Consider the following 24,745-nt stretch of genomic DNA (forward strand, 5'->3'; position numbering starts at 1 on the left):
AAACTGCATTGTGTCTTCTGCACTATGTAGTTTGATGCTTTTGCCCCGAAGAGGGGTTTTTACCTGTAACAGCTCTCGTTACTCTCTCAGCTCCAGCCTCAGACGACGAGGGCAGCACAGCAGCAACTGATGGTTCCACCCTTCGGACCTCCCCTGCTGACCACGGTGGTAGTGTGGGCTCGGAGAGCGGGGGAAGTGCAGTGGACTCGGTGGCTGGCGAGCACAGTGGTAATGTGGCTGGAGGTCCTGATATCCTTGGGCAGAGAGGGTGGGGACAAAATAGAAATCCCTGCCTGGGTCCTAGGATTGGTTTCAGCAAAGGGAAGTTTAATTATCTGTTAGTGGAAGAAAGAAATGACATACATAATCCCAAATCATGATTAATTGGAAACAATTATGGTATGATTTTGAAATCAGTCCTATGGTGGTTTTTGCTGCTTCTGTTGGGGAAGAGATTTTGGGCAGTCCCATTGTTAATGATCTGGTATATTAATATAGCAGGCCATCTGTACTAGCTGGTGGGGGTTGAGCTTCTGGAATGAGGAAGCATGACAAGCCATTTTGGTTTGATCTTAAAAATCAGTCCCTGCTTAAAAATTGGATATGAAGATTTTTTGTGGAAGAGATATAGAGTAGCTGATAATTTCGAGATTCCCAAATCAGTATATGTTTCTTCTGGAGTATGAGATGGAAATTTATCCACAGTCGAGATTAATTGTTCTTGTGGGTGGATCTTCTGTTCTTTGGGTACCCAGAGAGTCATTTAGTCATTTAGTCCTGTGGGGCCGAAATCGTGAATTCAATCCTTATTGATCTTCACACAGAAGAAGAAAATTTTCTAAAGCTACTAGTCAGGTAATTGCTGACTTCAGAATGCACTGGATTCCACCATGCTTTGGGAGTTGATTTGCACTTTTTAAACCATTTCCCTCTAGTATCTGGCCGGAGCAGTGCTTATGGTGATGCCACAGCAGAGGGGCATCCGGCTGGACCAGGAAGTGTCAGTTCAAGCACCGGCGCCATCAGCACCACCACCGGACATCAGGAAGGAGATGGCTCCGAGGGAGAAGGAGAAGGGGAAGGGGAAGGAGATGTCCACGCTAGCAACAGGTCAGGAGCTGGCCACTTGCACTCAAGAGGCTTTCCTAGGGGAGAATGTTTCAGGAATAGGATGATGGATCAGTTGCAGGAGGTGGAGTGGTGATAACAGTTTATTTCTTTTGACATGTAAAGGTAATAGACTCGTGAAACAGTTTAAAAACCTTAAGAAGTGTTCTAGGTCTGTCTTCTGGTCCTAATTAGAATTTCATCAAATCAACTGCAGAGAGAATAGAAAGTGGTTTTTCGCTAGGGCCCCCCCTATATCCCTTAGTAAAGGGATGGTCGTAAAAACACGTATCCTCCTTAGTCAAATCTTTCTTGTTTCATCATTAACCATACACTTATTTTGTAGCATTCTCTTTATGAGTGACACTGTTTTGGGCTCAAAAGTGATAGTCATTAAGTAAATACTAGAAATAACTGCTTGTTCAGCATGTTGATTAGGTAATAGAGAGATCAAACAGCAAATACAAGTTTATGACTAGAAATACCAGTGGTGGGGCATTTGGCAAATTGAAAGTAATCCATAAAATCCTAATCCAGCCCCCTGAAGAAATTCTGGTGGTGTTTGGTACTGGATTGGTGGAGGAATGTATTCTTAACCAAGAGGTGACTAGAGAAATAGAAGAGGAGGAAGAAAAGAAACCTAAGAATATACTCGTGATACAATGTTTGTTAAATTTGGTGAGGCCCATAGTTATCGCATTAGTACAGAAATCAGTATTTTGAACTGAATGATTTCGATCAGAAAAAGAGGTAACTGAACAGTCAGGCATCGGAGACATTTCGGGAGGGCATCAGTGAGTGTTTCCTCTATTCTCTGTGTTCTTCCACTTAAACTCTTGCAGCATCCCTTTGGGGAAGATGACCTCTGTCTGGCTCGGTTAACTGATGATATTTTGATGGGATTTGTTTCTTAACTGCTTAACCTAAAGGGCATTTTCTACTTAATCTTTTTTTTTCCTCTTCATGTGATTTCTAGGTTAATTCCATGTGTTCAGATAATGTGATCTTTGTGATTTTTGGTTCTTTGACGCTTATTTTTCAAAACATTTTTAATCCAGTCTACCTTTGCATTTTAATTGGAACAGTTAAGTTCGTTTATAACTAAGGTTAATTACTGATATATTTGAATTTATTTTGTGCTGCTTATTTGCTCTGCTTGTTTCTGTGTTTCTTTTTCTTTGTAGCCCTCTTGTGGGTTGATTTGCTCTTTTCTCATTCTCCCCTGTCCCAACTTTGCAAGTTTGGAGGTCGTTAACTCTGTTTCCCATCTTTTAGTAGTTATACTAATCACTTCAACATGCATACTTAACCAAAACTAAGGTTAACTAAGAGCTATATCTTCTTCCTGAATTAGTACCTTAAAAGACTTTGCTCATTCTTATCAATGTAAGCAATTATATTTGTGTGTTTTAAGAAAAGTCTTTTTCAAGATATTATTGCTCTTTTATATAATTTACGTAGTCAGTGTCTATTTAGATTTGCTCACATGTTTACCACTTTCTATGCTCATGTTTTCCTTGTGCATCTCAGACCTTCCATCTAGGATCATTTCCTTCTTGAAGTATGTCATTTAGATTTTCCTTTAGGGGAGGTCCCCTGGTTTCAAAATCTCAGGTTTTGTTAGTCTGGAAATGTCTTTATTTAGCTTACATTTTGTGGATGTATTTTTGATGGGTATATAATTTTGTGTTGATGGTTTCATCCTCCCAGAATTGAAAATGGTATCCATTGTTATTGCCAATGAGATGTCACCTGCTGTTACAATTACTGCTTTGAAGACAATGTCTTTACTGCTGCTTTTAAGGTCTTTATCTTGTCACTGTTATTTGTAGTTTTACTAGGATAGGTTTAGGATGGATTTCTTTACATTTGTTCTGCTTGAATGTTTGGGTTAGTGTCTTTTATTAATTCTAGAAACTTCTCATTCATTAATCTCATTCAGATATCTCATTCATTAATCTCATTGGGCATTGCTTCTGCCTCATTTTCTGTTATTTCTCTTTCTGGGACTTAAATAGATGTTAGACCATCATATTCTCTTCTCCATGTATCTTAATATCTCTTTTCTTTCTTTTTTAAATTCCTGTGATTAGTTGTTTATAGTTTCCTAAGATTTATTTGAGTGACATCAGAAAACATCAAATACATAGTTATAGGTTTGGAAGATATATAACACTTCTACACTGAAAACTATAAAAGCTAATTGAGAGAAGTTAAAGAAGGTCTAAATAAATGAAGGGATATACCATGTTATGGATTGAAAGACTCATTATTATAAAGGTAACAATTGTCTTAACATTGATACAGGTTCAGTATAATCCCAGTCACAAATCTTAGCTGGCTTTATATATGTGTCGAAACTGACAAGCTGATCCTAACATTTATTTGGAAGAGCAAGGGACTAAGATTAGCTAAGGCAATATAGAAGAAAACCCACAAAATTAGAGGACTACACAACTGTAGCTTATAAAGCTGTGCTCAGTAAGACAGTGGGATATTGGTGCAAGGATAGACAAAATAGATTAACGAAACAGACTAGGGTTCAGAAACAGATTCACACATACATAGTCACCTGATTTATGACACAGATGAGACTTCTGTACAGTGGAAGAAAGATGGTCTTTTCAATCAATGGCAATAGGTTGGTTGGAAATTAATACGGAATAAAATGAGTCTTGACCTGATCATACACAAAAATCAGTTGCTATGGATTTAAACACAAAAGGTAACACCGTACTGGTTTTAGAAGACAAAATATCTTCATAACTTAGGGTTGGCAAAGATTTCTTAAATAGGACACAAAAAGTGTTAACCAAAAGGAAAAAGATATATAGATGAGACTATATTTCAGCAGCTGATTCTTTTTTTTCCTCCTTTTGTCTCAGCATCAGGATTTGAGTCAGCTAATTTTTCTTACAGACTCCTGGATGGGGAAAAAGTGGTATGGGGGGAAGTGGTATATTTGTTTACTTTTAAAGTCAGGTTGTAGCCTTCTGTGGTTTTTTATGAGATTCTCTTAGAAGACTCTCCTCACTTGGGGCAGATTCTAGGCATCTTTTCCTAGTCCAGACGCCTTGTAAGGTCCTAGCACCCTGATGTACAAGTTGCCTTTAGAGCATCATAGCCTCAAGTTTTCGGATGCCCTGAAATCAGTCTCAGGGCTCTCCTTACCCCTCTGGATTTCTGTCTTCACTCATTTCCTGGCCTAATAATTTCTTAATTGCTGGTGAGCTCATTATTACTTTTATTTTGACCTTGTATTCTGTGATCTTTCTAAATTCACTTAAATTCTAATTATCGGTTTTGATAATTAGATTAATCCTAATTATGGATTTGGTAATTAGATTAATTCTTATCACAGATTCTGCATGAACAGTCTTGTCTCCTGTAAATAATGACATTTAAGGGTTTTTTTTTTTTTTTTTTTTTTTTTCCCGCGGTACGCGGGCCTCTCACTGTTGTGGCCTCTCCCGTTGCGGAGCACAGGCTCTGGCTGCGCAGCCTCAGCGGCCATGGCTCACGGGCCCAGCCGCTCTGCGGCATGTGGGATCTTCCTGGACCGGGGCACGAACCCGTGTCCCCTGCATCGGCAGGCGGACTCTCAACCACTGCACCACCAGGGAAGCCCAACATTTAAGTTTTTTCCATTCAGTCTTTATACACCTTTCAACTGTTTTCTCTTGCCTTATTGTATTGGGTAGGAGAGAAGTGGTGATGGTGGAAATCCTTATTACCTCATTACCAGACACAGGAGAAATGGTTTCCTATTTTAGCATGAAGTGTGATGTTAACTGGAAGGTTCTCTAGGATATTTTATTTATTTATTTGTTTGTTTGTTCATTTAATTAAAATTTTTGTGTGTGTGGTATGCGGGCCTCTCACTATTATGGCCTCTCCCGTTGCGGAGCACAGGCTCTGGACGCGCAGGCTCAGCGGCCATGGCTCACGGGCCCAGCCGCTCCACAGCCTGTGGGATCTTCCCGGACTGGGGCACGAACCCGTGTCCCCTGCATTGGCAGGCGGACTCTCAAACACTGCGCCACCAGGGAAGCCCTTCTAGGATATTCTTTATCAAATTAAGTTTTGTTAGTAGTTTGCTGGGAGATATTTTATCTTGGGTTGTTTTTGAAGCTTTCCAGTTGCTTTTGTGGCGCTTAGTTGATTATATGTTTTTCTCGTTTATTCTGTTTAAGGTTGTAAATTACAGTAATTAATTTAATTTTCCATTATCAAACCAACCTTCTGGGGACACCTGATCGTGATGTCTTATCCTTTGCATCACTGGATTTGATTTGCTGATATTTTATTTAGGCCTGTAATTTTTCTTCTTTGAAATGTTTTTGTCAGGTATCGGTGTTCATGTTATTCTGGCCTCATAAAGTAAGTGAGGACATGTTTCCCATTTCTCTGTTCTCTACAAGAGTTTGTGTAAGATTGGTTTTATTTGGTCTGAGTTCTTGGAAAAATTTAGCCGTGAAGTCACCTGGGTCTCTCAGGGAAGACTTTCTTTAAGGGAAGACTTTCAAGTATAGATTCATTCTTTAAATGACACAGAATTATTACTGTTTCTTCACGTGTCAATTTTGATATGTTGTGCTTTTCAAGGAATTCATTCATTTTACTGGCATAAAGTTGTTCGTAATATATCTTATCATCCTTTTAATGTCTTTAGGATTTGTAGTGATATACCTTTTTTCATTTCTAGTATGGGTAACAAATATTTTTCCCTCCAAAAGTCAGTCTTGCTGGAAGTTATCAACTTTATTTACCAAGAACCAACATTTGGCTTTGATTTTTCTCTGTTGTATGCCTGCTTTCTATTTCATTTCCACTCTTGATTATTTCCTTTCTCGTCTTACTAACTTTTTTGTTTTAGTATCTTGATTTTTGGTGGTGGGGGGGATAATTTTCTGTTTTTCTTTTCGCATCGTAAGATGGAAAGTTAAATCATTGATTTTAAACCTTTCTTTTTCAGTACATATTTGAAGCTATATATTTCTCTCTAAAATTCCCTTTAACATTGCTTTGGCTGGAGCTCACATATTTTTATACGTTGTATTTTCATTGCTGTTTAGTTCAAAATGTTTTCTAAATTCTTTTGTAATTTAGTCTTTGGCCCATGGGCTATTTAGGAATATGTTGCCAAATTTCCAAACATTTGGGGATTTTCTAATTATTTTTCTGTTATTGATTGACAGCTTAATTTACTGTGGTTGGGGAACATACTCTGTGATTTCGATCCTTTGAAATTTCTTGAGACTCATTATTTTGAAAATGTTGTTTTATCTTTTTAGGATTTTCATTTGTTTTTAGCCGGAGGGTCAATTTAAGTAACCTAGCCATATTGCTAATGAAATTCTCTAAAGTTGTTTTAAGTTAACTGTATTTTTCAGGAATAAGTTAGTTAAAGAATTGTTAGGTAACTTATTGTTTTAAATAATAGAACAACTGAATTGGTTTTACTTTGTCACGAGGAGGAAATTGTACTTTTGGTACACCGTTTAATTTTTTTGTTAATTTTTTTGCAAGAGTACTACTATCTTACGAGTTTGAAAGGTCAGTAATCCGGCATGATCTTGGTCCAGATCCAGACTCTACTCATTATGTTGGCTTTTTCCTTTCTGTGTATATTCACCTGCACGTTCTCCAAATCTGAGGCTTTTCATCCATCGCGGAACTTGTTCGGTTTTACCCTGAAAGTACCAAGCTGCTGCTGTCACTCGTCTTTCATCACTTGCACCTTATCCGTTCCCAAGCACTTTTATTCATTTGTCGTCCTCACACAGCTGGTCCACTTATTCGAAGATGCATGCCTGGGTTTTTGTGTATTGCTATATTCTGAAGGTTGTTTACGTCATTCCTTCAAGTTCTTTTGAGAACAATTGTCCCTTATTATTCAAGACTATTTTCATTCAGATTTTTATTATACTGAAAATATTCTGCATACCTGCTAGGATATGGAATGCATGAAAATCACACTTAAAAAATATGAAGGCATGTGGTTTCTTACACGCGTAAAGTAAAATGAAGCAAAATGGTTTATTAATTTTGAGAGCGGATCCATTAATTGATTTAGCAAATGCACTGTTAATCTGTGTAAGATTGTGTTAGGTGAGACTGCCAACCCACTTGTTGACAAGACCCTAATTAATTTTCATATTGGTCCTCTTGAATCAGCATATTCACTAGAGATCCAGAAACACACATTTGTTATACTATAGACGCCCAGCTGTATATCTGCAGATGAAGAAGGCTAGGTAGTGGCCAACTGCATATATGGGAGAACTCACGGTTCTAGTATTGATGCTGAGATTGAATTTTATACTAGGAAAAATGATGGCTAAGCTGTGAGAGGGCAAAGCAGTGACTGGCCTTCCTAAGGACTTGGGAAGCAAGAAAAAAGGGCTAGGTCACTATGCAATTAGATGATGTAAAATTTGTAGCCAGGAGAATTCCAGAAAATAATGCCTGGAGGCAGAATAGGGCCATGTGTTGGGAAAAGCCGTAGAGCTTACTATTGAAGGTTTGGTTTGAATAGTGAGAACAACTAGGACCTGGTTGCTTGAGAAATATTTTAACTTTCCTGTAGTAAGTTTTCAGTACCATCAGCTGTATCTTGGAATAGTTTTGCTCCACTTTAACAGAGTGAGATTTTTCCTTCTATGTTGCTGGTATACCAAAGGCATATCTTTTAACAGTTTTTTTTTTTTTTTTTCTTTTTGCGGTATGCGGGCCTCTCACTGTTGTGGCCGCTCCCATTGCGGAGCACAGGCTCCGGACGCGCAGGCCCAGCGGCCATGGCTCACGGGCCCAGCCGCTCCGCGGCATATGGGATCCTCCCAGACCGGGGCACGAACCCGTATCCCTTGCATCGGCAGGCGGACTCTCAACCACTGCGCCACCAGGGAGGCCCTTTTTTTTTTTTTTTTTAATGCTAGGATTGTTCCTAAGAAGTAGCTTCCTTATTTACGTCAGTGGCAGGAGGAAAGAACTATATTCAGCTGGTTAGTGTTTGTGTATTAGCTCATGTTTCATGTATTTTCCCTGGTCTTTCAGGCTGCACATGGTCCGTCTGATGCTGCTGGAGAGACTACTGCAAACTTTGCCCCAGTTACGAAGTGTTGGAGGTGTCCGGGCCATTCCATACATGCAGGTATCCCTCAGTTCACTTGGGTCTGTACACATCAGAGTTGGACCATCCTTAAGCATGCTCACAGCTCTCCTTCTGAGGCTCTGTAAGACTTGGTTTGGTATTAGGTCATAGATTAATGGAATGTAATTTTGAATTGCAAGTTATAGCCCTTCATTTTATAGATGAGAAGGCCGAGGATCACAGAATGAAATTAAAAAATTTCTACAGCCATCCAGCTAGTTATTGACAGAGCCAGGAACAAAAGTCTGCTTCAGAGATTCTTAGTGTCTAGTAACTTTTTTTTTTTTTTTTTTTTTTTGGCGGTACGCGGGCCTCTCACTGTTGTGGCCTCTCCCATTGCGGAGCACAGGCTCCGGACGCGCAGGCTCAGCGGCCATGGCTCATGGGCCCAGCCGCTCCGCGGCATGTGGGATCTTCCTGGACCGGGGCATGAACCTGTGTCCCCTGCATCGGCAGGCGGACTCTCAACCACTGTGCCACCAGGGAAGCCCTAGTAACTCTTTATTAATATTAGTAGTAGAGTGTGGTCTGATAGCTGTTCTCCCACTAGCTGCCTTCGTCTTAGGCAAAATTGTTCTTTAATTAGAATACCACAGTGCCATATCTTAAGCCACTTTGGTTGGATATAGTGTAGGCTAGGCAATTAGTTTTGCAGACTTTTTGCAGAACATTTTCTGTGATGCCAAGGGTAGCATATGCCATAATTTGACTCTTCTGACTCTGGACACTTCAACTTTGGTTACGTTAGGACTTAGAACCTTTTCATGGATTATTGTTAGGATTGACAGGGCAGTCAGGAAAACTGAGATTTCTTCTGAAACACCTTGTGTTTAGAAATGTTGTTCTTTAGGGAATTGGCTTTCATGTTTTATCTCTCTGTTGACGTCCAGGTCATTCTGATGCTTACGACAGATCTGGATGGAGAAGATGAGAAAGACAAGGGGGCCCTGGACAACCTGCTCTCCCAGCTTATTGCTGAACTGGGCATGGATAAGAAGGTGAAATTTGAGAGTCATACTGTGTGAGAGGCAGGGATTGGCTGAGATCAGTTTTCAGTTTTTCATTCCTCTCTTAGAGGAACTTCATCTAGTTTCAAGGGGTGACCCTCCACTGAGGGCTCCAGTTCTGTTGATTCATCAGAAACGTTTTTAGTGCCTGCTTTGGCCCTGGCATACTTTTGGCTCTGGCTATAAATGAGGAACAAGACCAAGTCCCTGCCCTCATAGACATTTTGTATCTCCACAAGGTGAAAACAATAAATTGGTTGTTTGTATCTTAACATGGCTTCCTAGATGTATCAGGCTCTAGATCATCCACGTATAGGCCACAGGTACATTGGAGCTTGTTTTGTCTCTGAGTCCAAGTGAGGCAATCTTGTTGAGAGGACGCCTCAAGGTTAAAGTAAGTGTGGTCTTCTGGGCTCCGCCTCTGTCCCCAGGATGTCTCCAAGAAGAACGAACGCAGTGCCCTGAATGAGGTCCACCTGGTGGTGATGAGACTCCTGAGTGTCTTCATGTCCAGGACCAAATCCGGATCCAAGTCTTCCGTATGCGAGGTATCTTGCTTTGGGCTAATGGGTGTGGGGAAAGGAAAGAGGATTGTCTGGTTGGCGCTCGGACAGCGGGCAGAGGCCTCTGTTAGAGCCAGGCCGTTGTCGCTCGAGAGCAGTAAGATTCTAAGCTGCCACCGCTCAGGGGCCGAGCATCCACCTTTCTCGGGGTCCCTTCTAAGCTCTGATCTTTTCCAACAATCCCTCCACCGGGGGCGGTTAAAGCGTTTGGAAGTTGCATAATTGAAAAGCAGGAGACTGTTCTGCAAGGCGCAGAGTGGCTAAGAGGATTCCCCTCTTGTATGTTGCTATAAGGTATGGTAATAGAGCAGAGAGAAAGCAGTGGTGTGTGGTGGAAAGGAGATTAACACAAAGCAGAGAAGGTAGAAATGGAGGCTGAACTGCATCCAGTCTTAATGAGCTGCTGAGCTGTGTGGGTGGCTGGGGTTTGCCAGGCTCTCCTAATGGTTTTATTTACAGTAGCTTTTCTCCCGCTTTTCTGTTCATGTGATCACTCACCCCATCTCCTTTGGAAGCTGGTTCTATGGAAGGAGCCCCTACTAGGAGGATGGGGCTGCAAAGAAGTGCCTATAGTGGAAAGTTTTCTCTCTTTTTAACATAAATGGGCTTCTTTTCTAGCTGCCCAAGGAGAAAGAGGAAACCTCTTCCCTGCAGGTGGAAGGGTTATCTAATCCTGGCCTCCTTGGCCTCTGGCACATATGTGTAGGGAGATTAGATTTGGGAACTGGTGTTTCTTTGTTTTCTCTTACCGTGCTGCTGTTCAGAAGAGTGGGGGAAATGTTTGACCTAGTCTGGAAACTTTTTTTTTTTTTTTTTTGCGATATGCGGGCCTCTCACTGTTGTGGCCTCTCCTGTTGTGGAGCACAGGCTCTGGACACGCAGGCTCAGCGGCCATGGCTCACGGGCCCAGCTGCTCCGCGGCATGTGGAATCTTCCCAGACCGGGGCACGAACTGGTGTCCCCTGCATCGGCAGGCGGACTTTCAACCACTGCACCACCAGGGAAGCCCCTAGTCGGGAAACTTTTAACTCAAGAGACTGACTCCCTCACTTCCATGACAGCTACTCCTAAGGCTGTTGTGAGTGCGTTTCCTACCCCCAACACTCAGCTGAATGCCACACTGTTGTACAGGCCATTCTTAGCTTCTCCCTGGTTTTTCCCCAGTCATCTTCCCTCATCTCCAGTGCCACAGCAGCAGCCCTCCTGAGCTCTGGCGCTGTGGACTACTGCCTGCACGTGCTCAAGTCCCTGCTGGAGTACTGGAAGAGCCAGCAGAACGATGAGGAGCCCGTGGCTACCAGCCAGCTGCTGAAACCACATACTACGTCATCCCCACCCGACATGAGCCCATTCTTCCTCCGCCAGTATGTGAAGGTGAGGTCCTTCCCCGGGCAGTGAACCACTCCTGTCCCTCATCTAGGGCACTGTCCTCTTCAGTCTCAGTGAGTAGCACTGAAGGAGCCGAGGATGTCACATACTCCCCCTGCTGTTACAGGATGCCCTAGTTTAGAAGATGGGCTTTCGGGTCAGGTGAGTCTGGGAACCTGTCCCTCGGGGAGAAGTGTTCCCACTTACCAGCCATGAAGCTTGGAGAAGTTCTATCTGACCTTAGTAAGCCTCAGTTGGCACACCTGGAAAATGAGCATACACATAGTATCTGCTTTATAGAGTTGTTGTGAGCATTGGACGAGGTGATGTTTGTAAAGCGCAGTGCCTAGCACATACCAGTGCTCAATAAATGTTAATTATTATTACCATTTCTGTTGCATTTGAGTCCGTGTAGTGGAGCAGATGGCCTGGGGTAGCTGTGCCTCTTGTTGCACCCTCAGGACAGCTTCGAATAGTATGGGAGTCTAACAGGGCAAACATTTTGAATCTGATCATATCCTTCTCTTTGTATAACCTTCTAGTGGTTTTCCATAACTTTTCAGCCAAAAAGTTCTTTGCCAATCCAGCTATCTACTTAACTCTCTACTTGATCAACTGTAACACCCCCGCACGCAGCCCTGCTAATCGTTGCGTCTCTCCCAATGTACATGCTGTCCCTTCAGAAATTTTTTCCTCTCCTTCTGCATCCCTTCCTTCCCCTGTCTAGTTAATTCCTAGCCCTTCTTCAAGACCCAGCTCAAGTATTGGATCCTTCCCCAGAACACACTTTCCTGCTGTCTGAGCGAGATGGCCTTTCCCTGGGTCCCAGAGCACCCTGTGCACACATGTCGAGTCTTCCCCTCCAGACTATCAGCAAAGACCACATTTTATTTCTTCTCACACGCCCAGTGCTTGACATAGGTCTGATAAACAACTGGTGATTGAATATGTGGGACACGTGCCCCCAAACTCTCGCAGACTCTTCCTGGGGACCACACAGGTTGTAGGATAGCTGTTGTTTCCATTGTCCTCAATCTCTCGGTACCCCTGCCTCTGTGTGTGGGCTCAGGATCTCGACTGAGTTTAGTGATCTTTGACACCCCCTTGGTTACACGAATGTTTCTTGTTGTCATGGAAAGCTTCGGTTCTAGGGAATGGAATACATCTCATAGAAAGTCAGAAATCCTTCTCCATTGCTGTTTTTTCAGTTTTTTCCTATTCTAATTTTTGTGTAAGCAGAGTAAAATCAATCCAGTGTCAAAAACCAGAGTGAAATGTTAGAACATTTAAGAGCAGTGAGATCTGCCTCCACGATAAGCTTTGAATGTAATGAAATTGCCCCCAGGAGCCTGGGGTCTTCCTGGGTTTATAAATTAAGCCATCAGTCGGTGAAGGCTCCAGCTTTGAAAGGTGCCATTTACCATCTCCAGCGTGAGGTACTCCTAGTGAGCAATAGACCAGCCTTTTTCCTAACTGTGGTCGGGGAAATTGTCAATCACAGGTTCTTATACAAACGTTCTTGTCCCAGGGCCATGCTGCTGATGTGTTTGAGGCCTATACTCAGCTTCTCACAGAGATGGTACTGAGGCTGCCATACCAAATCAAAAAGATCGCTGACACCAATTCTCGAATCCCGCCTCCTGTCTTTGATCATTCGTGGTTTTACTTTCTCTCAGAGGTAAGTGAAGGTCCCAGCTGAGGAGAGGACACACCGGCTGTGACTGCCTTTGTGGCTCCCTTGCATCCTAATCCTCATGTGGTATTTCCCCCAGCAGAGTCCCTTGCACCATTTAGGTCTTGCCCCTCCAGAGTGTACTATGTGGTGAAACTGTGGAAGATGTGTATCAGAGCAAGCCATCCACTTTAGTTTTTGATTCTCTACACTTACCTTCCCCCACATGTGGTGATAATGGACAAGTTTAATAGTTTGGACTCTGCCTGGAAAACAGAAAGTATACTAGTTAAATGAACTAAGAGATTTTAATATAGAGAATTGGTTAAACAGCCACTGAAGAACTGAAAAGATAAAAAGGGAACGCTGCGGTAACAGAGGGGTAGTAACCGCAAGCAGCAGCTGCCAGCAGGCCCCTGAATGCAGAGGAGAGGCCCGGTGGATCTGAGGAGGGGCTGCTGCTGCTCGCACCTCAGGAGCTCTGAAGGGATGTGATGTGGTGGATTCTGGAAGTTCTAAAAGAAGCCAGTGAACAGGACCGCCCGGACCTGGTTTGTCCTTGACTATTGAAGAGATGCTAGAGGCCGCTAGGGTGAAGGGCTGCTCCTAGGACTGCAGGCAAGTGGGAAGGAGCAAGTCCCTTCTCTCCCTCCTGCCTTTTGGTATCCCTCCAGTGCTCCCCACTGGCAGAACCTAAGAGGGGACCAGCCGGCAAGAAACAGCGCAGTTAGCTTTAGTTCTGGACTGGACGTCACAGAGCAGGGTGTGGTGGGGTGGCTTTGGAGCCGAGAGGAAATAGCTGAATAACCTGCACAGCAAACATGAGATTAACTCTGGGAAGAATAACGTTAGCAAACCCCAAACAGCCATTTCAAGTCACGTAGATGTAACAACGCAGCTTCTTCCCCACCTCTTTTACCTGAAAGAGAGATTCTGAATGTTTTTTTTCTTCACGCGTTCATTCTGGGTGGGCTGGAGTGCAGACCAGCCTCCTATAGATTCCTAAGTACTCCACGAGCGGTAGCAGGAATGTTGCTCCTTTTCCCTTTTTGACGTTTTTCTTTCTATGCCTTTCTTTCTCCTGGTCCTTGTAAGGAACGCTAAAGTTCACCAGGGGCTAGCTTGACTGCAAGGAAGTAGCTTGGTTTGTGTTACCAGTTTTTAGTAACAGCTCATGTAAACCCAAGGCGCCGTGGCTGGTATAGATACAGTTCCAGAGTCGTTGACTCTCTGTGTCGTTTCTCCCCTCAAGTACCTGATGATCCAGCAAACTCCATTTGTGCGCCGGCAAGTCCGCAAACTTCTGCTCTTCATCTGTGGGTCAAAGGAGAAATACCGCCAGCTCCGGGATTTGCACACCCTCGACTCCCATGTGCGCGGGATCAAGAAGCTGCTGGAGGAGCAGGGGATCTTCCTCCGGGCGAGTGTGGTTACAGCCAGCTCTGGCTCCGCCCTGCAGTATGACACGCTCATCAGCCTGGTACGGCCGGTGTTGGGGTGGTGTGGTAGGGCAGGGGAGGCTGTGGATGAGGTTCAGCCAAGTAGGTAATCGGATGGAGCAGCACACACAGGGCTTTTCAGTATTTTGAGAACGTCATGGCCGGGGTTGCGATCAGGATAAATCCATGATACCCAACTGGGTGCTGTACCAAATACAGTTGGCTTCAGGGTCTGCGATTGCCCCTCCCTGGTCCCACCCCCACCTGGCAGTGGTTCCTCTTTTGTGAGGAGGGGTGGCTTGGGCTTTTTACCAGTGTCATTTGCTCATGTCGTGGACAGGATCAACCCGGGATTTGTGCACCTCTCATTTTTGTCCCTGAATACTAAAGAAATGATGTATTATCGCCTAAGATCAGTTGTTTGACTTTGGGGAGTAAATTGAATATATTGCATAGGAACATCTAGAAAGAACATCTTCAGTGTTAAAGACTCCTAATCCAGTGTTCTTACTATTATGCTTTTAGCAAGAAAAAAGTAAACTGGATTGTAGTGTCTTAGGTCATGACCTACCTTCCTGCTGCATTATTGAGTGGTCTGAAGAATCCCTGAAGACAAAAGGGCTTTGTGTGGTGGGACGTTGAATGTAGGAGGCTCAGTGGGCCTTGGTCCCAGGTTCACTGGGGCACCGACCAACCTTACACAGAGGGCCAGGGTTTGTAGTCCAAAGCTGAGGTGATGACCCCTCAAGACAGCAGGTGTGGGTCGTTTCTGGTGATTGGTTTCCATTTCAGATGGAGCACCTGAAAGCCTGTGCAGAGATTGCTGCCCAGCGAACCATCAACTGGCAGAAATTCTGCATCAAAGATGACTGTAAGCAGTGCTTCTCCTTTTGGTTGCTGTTATCCATTCATTCTTTCAAGAACTGTTCATCAAAGCCCACTATATGCCAAGCGTTAAACTGGGTTCTAGAGATATAGCCATGAGCAAGACAGACAGAACTCTGCCCAGCAAAGAAGACAAGTAAAAACTTACAAGATTGCTAAGCGTCCATAGACAAAATGTGGGGTGCGGTGGGAGCACAAGGTAGGAGTATCTGACTTCCATATTGTTGTGGTCAAGTAAGGAGGAGAATCATCTTCTTCAAAGGAGTGGGGGCTGGGAGCCAGTCTCTGTGTAGTTGTTGCAGTACTTGTCAGATATTTCCAAAGAGGGTGTAAATTCTTCTGGGAACTTCCAGCAGAGAACCTGGACAAAGGAGGTGGTGGGAGTAGGGCAGCCCTGGCGTCTGGAGCAGGTGCTCCCATTCTTGTGTGTGAGTCTCGCAGTTGTGTCAGAGCTGAGCCCCTGTCTCCTCTGCCTGCAGCTGTCCTGTACTTCCTCCTCCAAGTCAGCTTCCTGGTGGATGAGGGGGTGTCTCCGGTGCTGCTGCAGCTGCTCTCCTGTGCTCTGTGTGGCAGCAAAGTCCTCGCTGCACTGGCGGCCTCGGCAGGGCCCTCCAGTGCTTCCTCCTCCTCAGCCCCTGTGGCCAGTGGTTCTGGACAAGCCACAACACAGTCAAAGTCGTCCACAAAGAAGAGTAAGAAAGAAGAAAAGGAAAAGGAGAAAGAGGGTAAGGGTCACCTTCTTGTCTCAGTGGCCAGGGTGATGTGTTCTAATCTCTCTGAGAGCACATCGTTCATTCTCTTCTTCCTCTTCTTTTTTTTTTTATTAATTTTTATTGGCGTGTAGTTGCTTTACAACGTTGTGTTAGTTTCTTGCTGTACTGCAAAGTGAATCAGTCATACGTATACATATATCCCCTCTTTTTTTAGATTTCCTTCCCATTTAGTTCACCACAGAGCATTTAGTAGAGTTCCCTGTGCTATACAGTAGGTTCTCATTAGTTATCTGTTTTATACATAGTGTATACATGTCAGTCCCAATCTCCTAGTTCATCGCATTCCCCCCTTCCCCCCTTGGTAACCATAAGTTTGTCACTCTCTTCTTCTGAAAGGCTTTTCATCCTGATTTACAGGGACCTAAAACCCAAATGCCCTCTAGTGTCTACTCTTGGTCTCATTTTCAGTTATGTTGAAGGTGACACCTCAAAGAGTGTGACTCCCATACCTAGTGTCTGTAACGGGAAAGGTCAAAGTGCACCAAACATTTTTACTAGGCCCAAGTTTCTTTTTCTGTGAAATAATAACACTTGCTTCGTGGAGAGATTGTCAGTGTTAAATGAAACTGTGCTTGTAAATGTGCCTTGTAAACTGGTAAATGCTCTACAAATGGACACTGCAGTGATCAGCACTTTAGCTGATTCCTTGCCATCAGAAAGGCAAAAGCTTTTTTCTGCGTTCCTGATTTTCATGGTCCTTGGAGGCCTGAGACAGGTGATTGGTGGAGAGCAGTGGAGGTTCACATTCCCCAATGAATTATTCAGATCCCTCTGTGCCGGTCTGTGGTAATGTTGACTGTTGTAGGTAGCAAACTTTTGAAAGGAAATTCCTTCTCCAGTGTGACTATCTTTGTCAGTGCCAGGCTTGTAGAGGTACTTTTTTTGGTAGGATTATTATATCTGGGGCTGACTTTTTGTCCCCCAGTAACCAACTGAAAGTTGTTTTCAAATCATAACCATTTTGGTGAAACTTTAAAACATGGACAGAATTCCCTCTCTTTCCACCTGAGCACCGGCTGTAGGACCCTAGACCACTTCTTCCTACTTTTCAGCCCTTTAGTCCTGCTTTGATCTTGCAGGTGAGAGCTCAGGAAGCCAGGAGGACCAGCTGTGCACAGCTCTGGTGAACCAGCTGAACAAATTTGCAGATAAGGAGACCTTGGTCCAGTTTCTGCGCTGCTTCCTGTTAGAGTCCAATTCTTCCTCGGTGCGCTGGCAGGCCCACTGCCTGACGCTGCATATCTACAGGTAGGGTCCGGGGCTTAGTTTTAGCAGACTGTGTGGGTCTGGGACCAGAGTGGGTGGTGTATCAACAGTTCTGTCTTGGCTCTATGTTACATACTCAAGGTCATCCGTACTATAAGTATTTACACCAATCTGAATCCTCTTGACTATTGCAGATTTCTTCATTGAGTTATCTGCTTTTTGGCTATTAAACTGATGTCAGAAGCAAGAGATGATCTGTTTTCCACTAAGAAGGCTATGTTTAGAAGTTTGTAAAATGACCAGGCTTGACTCTTTAGGGTAACAAAGCTCAGTTTCTGCCATTGAGAGATGTCAGATGATGGGAATAAATCACCTGAAGACAGGAAAGGATCATGCTACATCTGTTAAGGTTGATTGTCAAAAGAACAGTAGAGCCATTCAAACTTAACCCATAGTTGTGGGGAAATAGATACATCTCCAAAACGGTACCTGGGCCTTGTTGATAAGTAAAGGAACCTCAGGCTTTTCTGCTGCTTATAATATGAACTGTCATTTATCTACAGAAACTCTAGCAAATCTCAACAGGAGCTCCTGCTAGATCTGATGTGGTCTATATGGCCAGAACTCCCAGCCTATGGTCGTAAGGCTGCCCAGTTTGTGGACCTACTAGGATACTTCTCCTTGAAAACCCCACAAACAGAGAAGAAGGTAACAGACGATTGACGGTCGGAGAGGCTAACTTGCTACACTTTAACCTTTTTTATCTTGAGTTAAGAACGTTATGATCAACCCACATGGGAGTACATATATGAAGTCTCTTTTAAATATATATTAAGCACTCCCAGTATGTGTGCCACCTAGATAATACACACTAGCAAATAAATATAGTCTGAATTTGGCTTAGCCAATAGAAGTAGATAAAGTGGGGAAGAAAATGCAACTCATTAAAGTTGCTTGGGAAAGAAAGTGCTCCTCTGGGTTTCCTGGCAGTCCTGATCACATATCCAACGTGTTTTTGCAATTAGATAACCATTTCATGGCTTCTCCATAATAGTAAAATTTCTCTTCCTCCACAGGGTATAGAAAGAGGGGCTGTCACTAAGATCGTGGAAACTACTAAAGAAGATAGAATCCTTTAAATGACTAGGAGTTAGGCTCAGCTTTGTTTGATTCTGAATGAGGGCTGCTACTTCTAGGGCAGTATCAGCTAGAAAGCAGAGGAAAAAAGTCTTTGCCAGTAAGACTTTCCCTTGGGCTTTAATTCTGGTCCTATATTGACTTCTGTTTTCAGTTGAAAGAATATTCACAGAAGGCTGTGGAGATTCTTCGTACTCAAAACCACATTCTTACCAACCATCCCAACTCCAACATTTACAAGTGAGTTTTGTTCTGCTTTCTTCCTATTTGAAGCTCGGTCAACAGTCCAGTTGCTATTTCCACATTGATTGGCTCTTATTTATGAATCAATACGCTCCTGTCTAGTTTGGTCTTTGAATCCCTCCCTTGTAGTTGGGGCCTTGTGCATAGAAGGTGCTCAAAATGTAACTGCTGAATTAGGGTTTGGTAAGCAATGATTTAAGAAGGTCTCTAGTTTTCAAGGGTCTAAGTGTAAATCACATAAGGCAAGTTTACAGAAATGGTTGCATTAAAAAAAAAAACTTTGGAAGAAAGTGTTGGTTAAACTGTCAGTTTATAATTTCCCTGGTTTATTAGTGACTGTTCTTTTTTTTCCTCCAAACTTTATTGAGGTATAATTTACATACAACAAAATTTATACATTACAAGTGTACGATTCAGTGATTTTTAGTAAATTTAATTGTGACTCTTCTTTGAGTCAAATTTTAATGTAACATTTAGGATTCCTGTGACCTCAGAACAGCTCAGAAATAGGAAACGTCTAAGGTCACTCAGTTGAAATTCCCTTCCTGTGACTTAACTCTGTTGGGATTTCTCACATTTCCTTGTGTTCTCACTAGAGTGGAGCTTACCTTGGGGAATATTGAGCCATGGTTTTCTCATGGCTTCTTTGTGAAGCTCCATGCTTTCTAAAATGAAAATCTCCTTATGCTAAGACTGCTTTCTTCCTTAGCACCTTGTCTGGCCTAGTGGAGTTTGATGGTTATTACCTGGAGAGTGATCCCTGCCTGGTGTGTAATAATCCAGAAGTGCCATTTTGTGTAAGTGACATCTTTAACATGGACAGTCCCGAGGCTTACAGGGCCAGTGGGTTTCTTGTTTTTCGAGGTTGATTATTACTGCATAGGCATCCCTCTCCTAATGGTTGGTTGCAGTGGTATTAATCCTTACCTGCCCTGCTACCTTAAATAGAAACTTCATCCATGGATGAAGAGTGGGTTACACTGATGAGTTTTGAAGAGGACAGGGTGAGCCGTTAGCCTTGAACTAACACAGTGTTTTGTGTTTACTTTTGCATTTAGTATATCAAGCTGTCTTCCATTAAAGTGGACACGAGGTACACCACCACTCAGCAGGTTGTGAAGCTCATTGGCAGCCACACCATCAGCAAAGTGACGGTGAAAATTGGGGACCTGAAACGGACCAAGATGGTGCGGACTATCAACCTCTATTACAACAACCGAACTGTGCAGGCCATCGTGGAGCTGAAAAACAAGTACGGGCTTTTCAGACTTGGGGAGGGGCAGCAGGCTTACGAGGCTCAATATCAGTTGTTGCCTTTGATTGCTGGAATCAGGTAAAGCAGCACATCTCTAGGGGCCTAGTATGTCCTCTTGCCTACTTAGGTCATGGCTGAGGGACACAGGTGAAACACCAGTTCTTAAGGATACTGACGAAAACTATTTTGAAATTATGTCCCGTGGAACCCTCAGGGTCTAAGATCTTCAGCAGCCTGAAGGGAAGCTGAGTGAGGGCTTCTAGGCTTCTCATACCCATGTTAACTAGAGCGGTTCTATTTTTAGATAGATGATTCTGTATGGGAAGTAGTTGTTTCTTGGATTAGGACACTGTTCTCTTGTTCACAGAGCAGGCAGTATTTCTCAAGGAGGTTCTCTAGTTTGAAGTCCTTCCATTTTTGCATGGTGCGTTCCCTCTACATATGCTGATGTTGGATCTTTCTAGGTTATCTGTCCTAACATCTGAATCTCAAGGCATGTTGTATATGGGCCAAAGAAGACACTAGCATGGGTTACAGTGTCAGTTTTTACAGAGACAGACCACTTGTTGTTGAAGACTTAGTCATTTTTGTTGGGCAGAGAATGTAAGTAGTTGCTACTTGAATGTTTAGACCTACAGGGAGTGCTGCTCTGTGCATAGAATGGAAGTATTGGTATTACTCTAAAGGTAGCCTAAAGCTAGCATGTACCACATGAACAAATGGCCACAGGAGCTCTGCTTAAAGGAAGTTTTCTCTTTGTCCTTTGAAAAGCGTAGTTAACATTGATGATCTGCAAGTCGAAGCTGCTCATTGGGATGACCCAGTCCCCTCTGGAGAAGGTGGATTTGATCTTCTGTTGTGTAGACTCAGCGTAGCTGCTGGTAAAGACCTCAGACTCTGGAATGAGACTGTGGGTTCACATCCCCTGGAGAATTTACATAGCCTCAGTTTCCTTAACTGAAAAATGGAGGGAAGTCCTCTTTCAGGGTGTTATTTTAAGAATTAAATGTGTTAGTATATGTGAAGTGCTGAGAACAGAGCCTGACACATAGTAAGTGCTCAGTAAATATTAGCTCTCATTGTATTAATATAATTACCTCTAAATTATCCCATGCCTTTACTCTTTCTGACTCTACTTGGCACTTGGTCCGGATCCTGGTATGTCCCTCTGCCTCTCTAAAGCAACCTCAGTTTTATCCTTCCAAGGTAGTTGTCTGGATAGGAACTCGTGGCAGTCATCATCATGGTACCTCTTGGGATTACAGGCTTCAGTGTGGCACACTTTTGGAGTAATATCTTCCCTTGAGGTGCATTCCCTTGTTTTTCTGGAGTATCAAAAATCATCATATATAATGTCTTCAAGCACCTGTATGTTCTCCCCCTTTTTTTTCAAGAGAGAAAGAATAGAGGAAACATTTTTTAAATTAAGTTGCTTTTATTTGCCAGATTTCCTTTCCTTAGAATAACGACTTAATTGCCTTAGAAGAATAGGTAGGGACAGTCTTCTTTTCGTCTCATCGGACTGTCACTGCTGAGGGTCTTGTGAGAGGCTCTTAGGCCATCGGGCCTCTGACACTGTCTCTCCTAGGCCGGCTCGCTGGCACAAAGCCAAGAAGGTTCAGCTGACCCCCGGGCAGACAGAGGTGAAGATCGACCTGCCTTTGCCAATAGTTGCTTCCAACCTGATGATTGAGTTTGCAGACTTCTATGAAAACTATCAGGCCTCCACGGAGACCCTGCAGTGCCCACGCTGTAGTGCCTCAGTCCCTGCCAACCCAGGGGTCTGCGGCAACTGTGGAGAGAATGTCTACCAGTGTCACAAGTGCAGGTAAGTGAGTGGTTGTCACCCAGGCCAGGCACATTCCTTGTATTCTTCTGTAAGAGTCTCATTGTGCTCAATTTCATTGTGTGGTGCCCTCATAATAACTAGAGGATTATGGGTATGTAGAGTGCGGAGTTCAAGGATGGAAAAGGAGAGGGAAGGGGAAGAGTGGGATGTGTGTGGGTGTGCGCGTGCATGTGAATTCACGAGACCGTCCAGTGGTGGGTGGTGCTGGGGTCCCTAAGTTTGGTTCTGGGTCTCCCTTTCTTGTTACCTGGTTGCTGAAGTCATCCTCGCCTATTTGCTGCTGCCCCTCCGAGAGTCCCTGCAGTAGTCTGCGGTGCATAGACGTGGCACGGTCCATCTCCTCTCCCTACAAATCCTTTGCTGCCCCCTGACCCAATCACTGTGGTTTTTCAGATCCATCAACTATGATGAGAAGGACCCCTTCCTGTGCAATGCCTGTGGCTTCTGTAAATACGCTCGCTTCGACTTCATGCTCTATGCCAAGCCTTGCTGTGCAGTGGATCCCATTGAGAATGAAGAAGACCGGAAGAAGGTGAGGCCACATCCGTCCGAGACTCAGGCAGGGCTTTGATCTGAGCTGTGAACTGAGCTCATGTGGGGAGTGTGCTTTTCCTTCTAGCTGAAGTCTTCTCAACTCAGCACTGTTTTCAGGGCTCGGCTTTTGAGTGGCAACAAATAAGACAGATATATTGGAACACATGGTTTGTGTAGGATTTTGGAGACATGTTGTTAATGAAACTAGAATATCTCAAGGGACAAATGACAAGATTTGGAAAGGCAGATAGAAGTTGGGTGACTTGCCCTGCATTTGTTCCACAGGCTGCTTCAAATTGCAGCTGCTGGCCTTCCCTCATTGTTGGCTTGTCCAGGGGCTAGTTCTCTGCCAGCTGATGTGCTGGGACTGGATATGGGAGGACAGGGAAGAGGGGGGGAACTGTCAGGATAGTCACCAGCAGCAGCAGCCTGGCAAAGCAAAAGAGCACCTAGCTTTGGAGTCAGAAGGTTGAAAGTTCCAGTTCCACCTGTGCTTTTTAATACTGTGTGACCTGGCATAAGTCACTGCTCTCAGCATTGTTTATTTATGCATATATCATATACATTGTGTATTATTAAAAATAACATACCTGCCCCACAGGATTATTGTGAAGAATAGAAATAATGTATGAAACACAGTACCTGACCTAGAGGTCCCTGACCGATCACTCAGGGAAAATCTTCATGCTGACGAGCCTTCATGCACACCCCTGTCTCTTCCTGTCTAGGCTGTTTCCAACATCAACACACTTCTGGACAAAGCTGATCGAGTGTATCACCAGCTGATGGGACATCGGCCGCAGCTGGAGAACCTGCTCTGCAAAGTGAACGAGGCAGCTCCTGAAAAGCCACAGGTAGTCCAAAGCTGGAGGGACGTTTGGAGAGGGTTCTGGATCAGAAGCAGAAGACTAGCCCCTGGGTGAGGCCATCTCATGGTGGAAGGCTGACAGCTTCCCTCTTGGTTGCAGGATGACTCAGGGACGGCTGGGGGCATCAGTTCCACCTCAGCCAGTGTGAACCGGTACATCCTGCAGCTGGCTCAGGAGTACTGTGGAGACTGCAAGAACTCTTTCGATGAACTCTCCAAAATCATCCAGGTAGAGAAACGGGAGCAGCTGGACAGTGTGCTTGGTCATGTGTTATCGATGTCGTTTTCAAAGCAGTTCTTTGGTCTCCTCCAGCAGCTCAGCTCCGGGGGTGCCCTTGCCCGGCCTCATAGCTTCTCACCCACAGTGGTTTTGGGTGCTCGGTAGAGAGCTGAGTTCATTCCAGAAAACAGAATAATGGAGATTATTATAGAAGTGTTTTTCTTGACCATTCACAGCCCATCTTTTAGTAGAGGTGTTAACTGGTTTTAAAAAAATTGGGTGCCAAGGTTTTGTTCCCGTTTTTTCTGATAGACGTGTTTGCAGGCTTGAAGGGTAGGGCACACCAACTCCAGTCAACCAGGGTGGGCCATACGGTGGATGGCATGTTACAGACCCCACCCCCATGGGAGGGAAGGCTAGCCGCAGACGAGAGGAGCCAGGGTCCTTGTCCCTTAAGTTGCTGGTGTGCCATCTTTGCTACACATGCCTACATTCCTGACTTTGTTCTTTATGAGACAGTGTTACGTGGGAGTTAAGGGTGTGGGCCTGCGATCAGAGGCTGAGTTCTAACTCTGCCACTTACTTTGGTCAAGCCAACCCCTCTAAGCTTGTTTCCTCCTCTATAAAATGGGGATAAGGTATCTAACTGCTAAGGTTATCAAGAGGGTTAAATTAGATAATGCATGTAAAGTGTTTTTTCAAACCAAAGCTGATTTCTAGTTAACTTCCTCTTTTTATTTTAATTGCTGATTTATTTCTCCTTTGTCATTTTTTTTTCTTTTTTCTTTTTTTCCTTAGAAAGTTTTTGCTTCACGCAAAGAGTTGCTGGAATATGACCTGCAGCAGAGGGAAGCAGCCACCAAGTCATCTCGGACCTCCGTGCAGCCCACCTTCACTGCCAGCCAGTACCGCGCCTTGTCTGTCCTGGGCTGTGGCCACACATCCTCCACCAAGTGCTACGGCTGCGCCTCGGCCGTCACCGAGCACTGTATCACCCTGCTCCGGGCCCTGGCCACCAACCCCGCTTTGAGGCACATCCTCGTCTCCCAGGGCCTCATCCGGGAGCTCTTTGATTATAACCTTCGCAGAGGCTCTGCAGCCATGCGGGAGGAGGTCCGCCAGCTCATGTGCCTGCTGACCCGGTCAGAGCTTGCACCGTGGTGATGGGGGCCGCTCATGCCTGCTCGTGCTGGGGTGGAGGCGGCAGCGGTGCTGGGAGCACCAGAGGGTGCACGGAACCATGGTTCTCCCTGCCAAACAGCTTTGCTAGCTTATAATAGAGAAAAAAATGGGAAGAGGTCCCGGGTATAGCTGAACAAACTTGGGGAGCATTTGAAGCCCAGGTTTCCGTGTAGATAGTATGTTTGGCTTGTACTTGGTTGGTACCAGTGTACTTGGTTGGTACCAGTGGGGTTTCCTGAGGAAGCAGTTTCTGAGTTTTGGTGAGGGAGGAGAAGGGTGCAGTG

At 44.3% G+C, this 24,745-nt stretch overlaps 1 protein-coding gene across 5 annotated transcripts in view; it reads left to right on the forward strand.

Moving 5' to 3' along the window:
* The window catches only part of UBR4 (ubiquitin protein ligase E3 component n-recognin 4), a 127,921-nt gene that overhangs the window by 65,623 nt on the left and 37,553 nt on the right, over positions 1-24,745 (forward strand). For 4 of the 5 annotated variants that reach the window (XM_081226735.1, XM_081226739.1, XM_081226736.1 and 1 more), the window contains 20 exons: positions 91-228; positions 936-1,110; positions 8,164-8,260; positions 9,151-9,258; positions 9,699-9,815; positions 10,995-11,204; positions 12,727-12,876; positions 14,123-14,350; positions 15,102-15,180; positions 15,674-15,919; positions 17,047-17,215; positions 17,737-17,881; positions 18,465-18,550; positions 19,263-19,350; positions 19,612-19,805; positions 21,397-21,636; positions 22,051-22,189; positions 22,920-23,045; positions 23,160-23,288; positions 24,078-24,421. In XM_081226735.1, the coding sequence (XP_081082861.1) occupies positions 91-228; positions 936-1,110; positions 8,164-8,260; positions 9,151-9,258; positions 9,699-9,815; positions 10,995-11,204; positions 12,727-12,876; positions 14,123-14,350; positions 15,102-15,180; positions 15,674-15,919; positions 17,047-17,215; positions 17,737-17,881; positions 18,465-18,550; positions 19,263-19,350; positions 19,612-19,805; positions 21,397-21,636; positions 22,051-22,189; positions 22,920-23,045; positions 23,160-23,288; positions 24,078-24,421 (3,208 nt within the window). The remainder of the gene's footprint in view (positions 1-90; positions 229-935; positions 1,111-8,163; positions 8,261-9,150; positions 9,259-9,698; positions 9,816-10,994; positions 11,205-12,726; positions 12,877-14,122; positions 14,351-15,101; positions 15,181-15,673; positions 15,920-17,046; positions 17,216-17,736; positions 17,882-18,464; positions 18,551-19,262; positions 19,351-19,611; positions 19,806-21,396; positions 21,637-22,050; positions 22,190-22,919; positions 23,046-23,159; positions 23,289-24,077; positions 24,422-24,745) is intronic. The other variant, XM_081226737.1, reaches the window with a different exon arrangement.

The sequence above is a fragment of the Mesoplodon bidens genome, assembly GCF_964165515.1.
Source record: "Mesoplodon bidens genome assembly, chromosome: 2".
Taxonomy (NCBI): domain Eukaryota; kingdom Metazoa; phylum Chordata; class Mammalia; order Artiodactyla; family Ziphiidae; genus Mesoplodon; species Mesoplodon bidens.